The 9,572-nt window shown below is 40.3% G+C and overlaps 1 protein-coding gene across 8 annotated transcripts in view; it reads right to left on the bottom strand.

Annotated features, from left to right (window-relative positions):
- The window catches only part of PHRF1 (PHD and ring finger domains 1), an 87,272-nt gene that overhangs the window by 1,768 nt on the left and 75,932 nt on the right, over positions 1-9,572 (bottom strand). For all 8 annotated transcript variants that reach the window (XM_085880701.1, XM_085880703.1, XM_085880700.1 and 5 more), the window contains one exon: positions 1,280-1,579. In XM_085880701.1, the coding sequence (XP_085736827.1) occupies positions 1,280-1,579 (300 nt within the window). The remainder of the gene's footprint in view (positions 1-1,279; positions 1,580-9,572) is intronic.

Here is a 9,572-nt window from a genome sequence, read left to right as displayed (position 1 = left end):
AAATTTGACCTTAGGCGCTAACCATGAAGGTCAAGGCCAATCGCCACCAAAAATTAATCAGCTGAGCGCCAGACCATGAACTATATTCCCATGAAGTTTGAAGACAATTCGATTAAAATTACTCAAAAAATAAGGGTTTCGTCGACTCCCCTGATTTGCGATAAAGTGACCTTGACCTTTGACCTTTGACCTTGACCTTCAAAATTTTATGCGCTGAAAGGGACCTCAATAGGCCTCTGATATGCGAAGTTACAAAAATTTCCAATGATAACTGTGCTCTGCAGAATTTTTTTATACGTGATTACAGACAAACAAAAAAAAACATTCAAGCTGACTAACATATCTTGCAAAAACTTCGTTTTGGCAAGATAAAAAAATCAAAGTAAGCAGGAAAGGAACAAGAATAGTCAAATGACCTAAAATGCAATTAAGGGAGTAAGTGGTGAGAACAGCAGCTGGACGTCGCAAACGATGCTCCAAGAGCTGATATCAGAGGCGGGGGGGGGGGGACCCCAAAATCATCGGAATTCCTCCGGATCGTTTGCAGTCAAGTACAAAGCAACAGAACCGACTGAAAATAATGTCTGAAAATGTAATAATTAAAGATGAAAGCGATTGAGAGAGAAGGTCTGTCGTCATAAGCACTCCTACCGGGAGTGGTGTGACGCAGTACACTTTAAGTCAAGAATTTGCGTCGACCACGCTTCAGAGCAGCAACTCTACCCCCGGGGGTGGGAAGGGGCAAACCAAGCAACTACAAGCTTTGTCTTATGTGTTAACATAGGACACTTCGTCTCCCTGGCAAGATAGGTTGAGTTTGCATGACTAACCCAATGCATCATGTGTGTTTTAGTATGATGATCATGTGTAACTAGACAAGCTCTCAGGAGTTGTCAACTCGTGCTATATTGTGTTTTGGCCGCACTGAATTCATGTAAACAAAGTTCCCCCCAAAAATATAATCTAACAGTCCACTCGCTAAATAATTAATTGCTTATTCAAACTTTTCATTAAATGTATTATTAAAATAATTGCAAAGGAAACTGCATCATAATCCTTTGAGTATGCACGATTATTGGTTTTGTTCCAAAAAATTGTGGTACAATCAATATGTTGCCCCCCCCAGACTTCCTCCAAAAGGTGGAAGGGGGGGGGGAAATGTCCCCATCCCACACCAATCAACACCCAAAGTGTAACACACACACACACACACACACACACACACACACACACACACACACACACACACACACACACACACACACACACACACACACACCTTGTCATGTGACACTCTGTTTGTATGAGTTATCGCTGTTTTGTCAGCCTGTGATACCACAAGCACAGATGTGGGCAAAACCCTGTGTACAGCAGGAACATCTTCCACTTCTGCCAGATCAGGAGAACTCGTGGCCATGCTGACGATGGAAGGGGGTGGTGGAGGGGGTGATGGAACCAGTCCTTTGACCGCCCAACCAAGGTCCAGCTTTTGCACAAGCTCCTGGGATGATGTGACCACTGGCGGCTTCAGTGGTATTTCAATTGGGAGAGGGCTGAGGCCTGGAATATCAGTGCAAACCTAGGAGAGACAAAACAAACCATCACCAGTCACATGAACAACAGCATACATTGAGTTTTAGTGCATCTCAACTTCAAAAATCCCAAACCAAAAACCCTTTTAAAAGCTTCTCTTGCTGTCCCCAAAATCATTTAACAATGGGATGAACATTTGAAACAATTCTCAAAGTGACATGTTTCAGCACTGGATTTACTGCTGATCGTGGTGAGAATGAGTGACATCTGCTGGTGACAAATGATGTGAACCAACATTGTGTAAAAAACGTTACATCTATCGCGTCCCAATGCAATGACATTTTCATCTCATTACTGGTGATCTTTTTGCAATTCATTTATTTATTTACAAGAATCAAAATTTTGATTTGAAAATGTGGATATTTCACTAGAAAGTGGAATTAATCGTGTGTGTGTGTGTGTGTGTGTGTGTGTGTGTGTGTGTGTGTGTGTGTGTGTGTGTGTGTGTGTGTGTGTGTGTGTGTGTGTGTGTGTGTGTGTGTGTGTGTGTGTGTGTGTGTGTGTGTGTGTGTGTGTGTGTGTGTGTGTGTGTGTGTGTGTGTGTGTGTGTGTGTGTGTGTGTGTGAGATTACACATTTTTAAAGAAGGCACTTCCAACCAAAAGTAAAAAATTAGAGCCTATATATATCGCGATAACGTCGTTTTTTTCAACATGGCTGCCTGGCGGCCATATTGGATGTCCGAGCGGGCCGAAACCATGTTGGAAAAAGTTCCTCAGGGGTGAGGAACGTAGTAACAAAAAATAATTGAAATTAGATAAGCGGTTTTCCATTTATTACAAAAAATATTTTTTTCAAGATGACCGCCCCAGTCGGCCTTTTCAGGTGTTAGGTGTGTGACCCAAATGGCAAATCGATATGGTGAAAAGTTTATGAGTTATCGCACTCACAGCTATAAATGTTGACGCCCAGCCAGCCGGACAGACGGACGGACGACCCGGGTGACAACAATATCCCCTTCGCCATGCGGCGAGGGATAAAAACTCGATCGACTGCTAATTTGAGCAAAAAAGCGAGAGCAGACCCGGTCTCAGGCAACGTTTCAATGTATGTATGTATGTATGTTATATATATATATATATATATATATATATATATATATATATATATATATATATATATATATATATATATTTAGAGAAAGAGAGAGAGAGAAATAAAGAGAGAAAGAAAGAGAAAGAGAAAGAAAAAGAGAAACAGAAATATACATATATATATATATATATATATATATATATATATATATATAAATATATATACATACATATATATATATACATACATATATATATATACATACATATATATATATACATACATATATATATATATACATACATATATATATACATACATATATATATATACATACATATATATATACATACATATATATATATATACATACATATATATATATATACATATATATATATATATATACATACATATATATATACATACATATATATATACATACATATATATACATACATACATATATATACATACATATATATACATATATACATACATACATACATACATACATACATACATACACACAGTATATACATATATACTGTATATACTAGCAGGGTACCCATCACTGACAAGTTCATCGACGTCACCTCAAATGAGTGTATTGCGGGAAACGGGGATTCAGTGTAAATATTTAGTGCATATATCGCAGTAGGTGGAGTTAGTAACCTTGGCAACCTTGTTCCATTCCACCAGCGAAGACTTCCAATTCATGCTTGTTGTACTTCCGAAGTCGTGTTTGGGAGTGAGGGTGATGTTGTGAAAGCTCAGCTGGGAAACAAATTTCGGCATAGTTTGGGCCTACCGCCTGAAGGAAAATCACCAAAGTTCTTTCCATGCCAACCGACCACCTTCAGGCACCTATCCCTCTCCGCATCACTTCTTCAGTCCCCAACCTGTCCTCTCTCTCTCTATACTCGACATGGCTTTGCTTTCGGCAATTTCCATTCAGTATCTCACATTTTATTCTGGTTTCCCATTCAATGATCCACAGATCCATCATTTCAGTTTGACTTTTCAACAACAGTTTCACTTTGGGACATCAGTTTGGATTCGTCATCACAACTTGTAATGTGACGCGAATGCTACATGACAAAGATCGTCAAAAACTATTTTCGGTGTAATTGTTTGAGATTTTAAAAGGGGTGTAGAGGGGCCGAGAGTGGCTTAAGTATCTTAAAAGGTCAAAAAGGGGTCTAAAGTGTTTAAAGGGTCTTAAATGGGTTTAAATGTCAAAAGGAGTCTGAGGGTGAAAGAGCAAAAGGGGTTAAAATGGTCTGAAATTGTCTAAAGCAGGGGTCAGGAACATGTGGCTCGTGAGCCAGGTGTGGCTCTTTTCATGATTGCATCTGGCTCGCAGATAAAATTGGAGTTTGAAACTTTGAAAGCCCAATATTTCTTGCGGAAGCTTTACCTATAGTTTGAATGGTGTCGTGCTTCATTCACGTGCAGGGCTGAACTTGGCAGAAGGAGAGAAGAAAAAACGCCTCCGAATTGGCTGAAGCGGTTTTTGTTTCGTCCAGTCATGCGGCCGAGGCGACTCGTGATTTCGGTTCCTCAGATGACGTGCCGCCGCCGAGACGCGTCACGGAATTCATCTCGACCAATCACACGCCACCGCTGAAGCGACAGCATCCCAGAGTCGGCCGGCCGCGCCGCACCTCTCGAGTATATAAGCCCGTGCGCAGGCCAGCCAGACTCACTATTTGCCAAGCCTCAGTTGGGTCAACATCTCCCTCTCTCTCATTTGCTCAAAGCTAACCCTTCGACGAAGAAGATGGCGAAAAGAAAAAAAGATGAGGAGTATCGTACATTTCAGGACGAATGGGCCGAAGAATTCGCCTTTGTGGAGAGAGCAGGTTCTGCGGTGTGTCTAATTTGCAATGACAAAATTGCATCGATGAAACGGTCGAATATAAAGCGGCACTTCGACACGCGCCATGCTACCTTTGCATCAAAATACCCTGCGGGAGACAGCAGAAAGAAAGCATGCCAAGAGCTACTGAGCAGGGTGCAAGCCAGCCAGCAGCAACTCCGCGTATGGACCCGGCAAGGTGACTATAATCCGCCAGCTTTGCTGGATCTTTAGCAATAGTGAGGAACGGAAAACCATTCACAGATGGCGAGGATGCTGAAACGTTCATGCTGGATGTCGCCAATGAACTTTTTGATGATCTTCCGAACAAAGACAAGATAATCAAACGGATACAAGACATGCCTCTGTTGGCAAGAACTGTTCATGATCGTACCATCATGATGGCAAACCAAGTGGAGGAAACGCAAGTGAAGGACATAAATACAGCGCCGTTCTTTTCCCTGGCTTTGGATGAGTCAACAGACGTAAGCAATTTGTCGCAGTTCAGTGTGATTGCAAGATATGCTGCTGGTGATACACTGCGCGAAGAAAGTCTTGCTGTTCTGCCAATAAAAGGGTCCACAAGAGGTGAGTATTTATTCAAGTCTTTCATGGAGTTCGCTCAAGAAAAAAAAAATCTGCCAATGGATAAACTTATCTCAGTGTGTACTGATGGTGCTCCCTGTATGGTGGGGAAAAACAAAGGATTTGTGGCGCTTCTCCGTGAACATGAAAATAGACCCATCCTAAGTTTCCATTGCATTCTACACCAGGAGGCACTTTGTGCTCAGATGTGTGATGGGCAGCTTGGCGAAGTGATGTCGCTGGTCATTCGTGTGATCAACTTTATTGTTGCCCGAGCCTTAAATGCTCGCCAGTTTAAAACACTGCTGGATGAAGTTGGAAATAACTATCACGGTCTGCTTTTGCACAGCAATGTGCGTTGGTTGTCAAGAGGGAAGGTGCTTAGCCGTTTTGCGGCTTGCCTGAACGAAATCCGGACTTTCCTTGAAATGAAAGGGATTGAGCATCCTGAGCTAGCCGAAACTGAGTGGCTCCTCAAGTTTTACTATCTCGTGGATATGACTGAACATCTGAACCAGCTCAACGTGAAAATGCAAGGCATTGGAAATACAGTGTTATCCCTTCAACAAGCCGTGTTTGCTTTTGAAAACAAGCTGGAGCTCTTTATCATGGATCTTGAAACAGGTCGTTTACTACATTTTGAAAAACTGAGACAATTTAAAGATGCATGCACAGCAAGTGAGCCCACTCAAAACTTTGATCTCCACCAGTTAGCTGGCTTCACATCCAGTCTCCGACAGTCATTCAAAGCACGCTTTGGAGAATTTCGTGAGCACACTCATCTTTTTAAGTTCATCACCCATCCAAACGAGTGTTCACTGAACACAGCCGACCTGAGTTACATTCCTGGTGTCTCCGTCAGAGATGTTGAAGCAGAAGTGGCTGACCTGAAGGCCTCAGACATGTGGGTGAATAAGTTCAAGTCACTGAATGAAGATTTGGAAAGAATCGCACGACAGAAAGCGGAGTTGGCGAGCAAGGACATGTGGACAGAAATGAAAAAACTTCAACCCGAAGACCAGCTGATTATCAAAACTTGGAACGCGCTTCCTGTCACATACCTCGCACTGCAGCGTGTGAGTATTGCTGTATTGACCTTGTTTGGATCTACGTATGCATGTGAGCAGTCATTCTCACATCTTAAAAACATTAAGTCCAACCTACGATCACGTCTAATGGATGAAAGCCTCAATGCTTGCATGAAGCTTAACCTCACCAAGTACCAACCAGACTACAAAGCCATCAGCAAATCCATGCAGCACCAGAAGTCCCATTAATGGTGAGTATTATAACATTATTTAAAGGAATAAATTCAGAGGCTTATTATACTCACATTTAGTTTAATTCAGTCTTAAAATATATTATATGGCTCTCACTGAAATTGATTTCCAAATATTTTGCTTTCATGGCTCTCTGAGTCAAAAACGTTCCCGACCCCTGGTCTAAAGGGTCATAAAAGGTCTAGAGGTCTGAAAAGTGTTGAAAGGGTCAAAGGTCTATACATCTCAAAATGGTCTAAAAGGTCTTAACAGGGTCTAAATCAGTATTAAAGTGTCTAAGGGGTGTAAAGGGTCCAAAGGGGTCCACAGGCCATACAGGGTGCAAATGAGTGAAACGGTAGCAAATAACATGTTATGTTAGTAAGAAAATTAACTCTGGAGTGCAACACAGCAGTAATGAACCAAATGACCTCCTCATGACTGTTTAAAATGCCTATTTAGGTGCATCGTGGTTCAAACTGATCGTAGAGTTTCATTGTGAATTAACTTTGGGAGCTCAAAGCAGTAAGGTCACAAACAAAAAAACATTTTGCTTTTATATATGGAAATGGACAACCTATTTTCCTGCTGCAGCCTCTTCTTCCTCTTCTGAGAGAGGTGGCGTCACTTTTTTCTTCCATCGACCAGCTTACAGTGAGATATCTCAGTAAAGCCATGGCTAATAGAGAAATGCTCAATCAGAATGTCATTCAAGGTTTCGAAAAGCTCACCCAGAAATGTCCAAAAGGTCCTTAAATATTTAATGAAAAATGTTGCTCTGGAAACACCCCCAACCCCTGTAAAACTCCGTCATGTTTGGACATACACCAACCCCCACGCATTAGGTATGTAATTTGTGAATGGCCCCTCAGATAAGACATTGTTAAGAGGTCGGAGATAACGATAATATTGTAAAAAAAGAAAAATGAAATATACTGAAACGCAAAAGAAACTTACCACCTTTTAAACCTTCAAATATCAACAATAACACGGCGTGTAGTAAATGTGTGAACTTATTTGTGGACAATAGTGTCCTCACTGTCAGACAAAACGGTCACTTGAACCTTCAATGGTCACTTCATAGCACAGCTGTTGAACAGCCATTTTGACTGTCAGTGATTAGCCAAGGGGTACGAGATGATTTTAATGAGCTGCACGTGATGTCTTGATATTGGCTTTAAAAAGGCCAGTGCAAAATGGGAATTTCAATCAACATGCCACGATTGTCAAGGGATCAACGGCAGTGTGCCTTGGGCATACTGCAAGGTGGATTGAGCTACCGTGAGGTGGCACGTCGCCTTGGCTGTTCACACCAGACGATATCGGCCCTGGTGGACAGAGACACCCTCCACAACTCTGCGGATGACAGACCTCGATCAGGGAGGCCAAGAGTCACCACTGCAAGGCAGGACAGGCAGATGGTCCTAAGTCAGATGGCTTCAGACATTGAGGACTGAGTGGGACAGAATCCAGCAGCAATCCATCCAAAGACTGGTAGGCAGTATGCGCCGACGATGCACTGCCTGTATCCAAAACAATAGTGGCCACACATGCTATTGAAAGGGGACTGACATTGCACCCTGTGCTGTTCTGTACTGTCGAACAAACTTATGAGATGGTGTATCTTGGTCAAAAACTTGACATGTCATCAATAAAATGCCAATGTTTCAATTAGCAATTGTTGGTTTGTTTTATTTTGAACTGTTACAATTTTATTACATTTCAAACAAGTGGTAAGTTTCTTTTGCGTTTCAGTATATATCTCTCCTGTGATTGAATATTTCTGAGATAGTGACCAGAAACCATTTGAAAAATCAAAAAAAAAATTAATAGTTGCCAAGGTTATGGGCTCCACCCATGACGACATTTCATCACTGAATTTTTACATTGAATTCCCGTTTCTACCAACAATACACACTCCAGAAAATTGCTCATTTGAGGTGAGGCATCAATGATTAAATTAATCAAACATCAAATCACAATGTTGACTTGGTTCCTTCAAACTAGAGGATGAATATTGGGAGGTGCATATTTGGTGAAATTAGCTAAATGGTAACTTTTTTTTTTAATACAAACTCTTCTTTCACCCTTGAGAGTTATGTTATGTTGTTAGATGAGCAGCAAAATTACCTTTAAAATCGATGTATGGGTTCTGTTTGTACTATGTTCAGTTTCTGAATGATTAGTGCATTTGAGAGGTCACGTGACTCCTGCTTCCCCGATATAACCGATCTTTGTGAGGTCTTAATGAGTTATTTTTCACAATTTATACAATATTTGACAATCGGAGGTTACCAAAGTCACCAAATATGTTGGTATCCAGGTTTAAATCCCAAAGAAAATGTTTTTTTTTTTTAATGAAGCATTGTGCATCTGAATTTACCCTTGCTGAGATGGTGGCAGGTGGCAGCTCAGGTGTTTAAAACACCTATTTAGGTGCGCCGTGTTAAATAATGTGATCCTATAAAGTTTTGTGGTGATTAACCTTGGGAGCTCAAAGGAGTATGGTCACAAACAAACATTTCATATATATATATATATATATATATATATATATATATATATATATATATATATATATATATATACATATATATATATATATATATATATATATATATATATATATATATATATATATATATATATATATATATATATATATATGATCCCTGTGTTGTAAGAGGCGACCAGGGTTGCGTCAGGAAGGGCATCCGACGTAAAACCTATGCCAAATCACTATGCGAATCATACGGATGATCCGCTGTGGCGACCCTAAAGCGAGCAGCCGAAAGAAGAAGACATGTATATATATATATATATATATATATATATATATATATATATATATATATATATATATATATATATATATATATATATATATATATATATATATATATATATATATATATATATATATATTGGGTCGCTGAAATAGGTGACCCTTATTGTCAGTAATTCTGTCTGTTTGTTTGGATGTTTGTTCGGTTGTCATTAGCATAATTGGTAGTAAACGTGGGCGGATTTTGACCAAACTCGGGTGGTAGGTAGATCTTATGACCAAGTGCTTTGGAAATTGTGATGGTTGCTTGGGACGCTTTGGTTCCCGAGCAACAACCGAAAAAACCTTCAAAATCGGTACCGTTCACGCGAAATCAATTCTGAAAGCCATTATCCCACGTAGGGTTATGAAATTTGGCACGAATGATCTACAGGTGATGCTCTATCAAATATATT

Source organism: Eptatretus burgeri, chromosome 5 (genome assembly GCF_056783735.1).
Source record: "Eptatretus burgeri isolate ZD-2024b chromosome 5, Ebu_testis_v1, whole genome shotgun sequence".
In the NCBI taxonomy this organism is placed as follows: domain Eukaryota; kingdom Metazoa; phylum Chordata; class Myxini; order Myxiniformes; family Myxinidae; genus Eptatretus; species Eptatretus burgeri.
The sequence above is the reverse complement of the archived record's forward strand: the minus strand, read 5'-3'. Positions and strand labels throughout refer to the sequence as shown.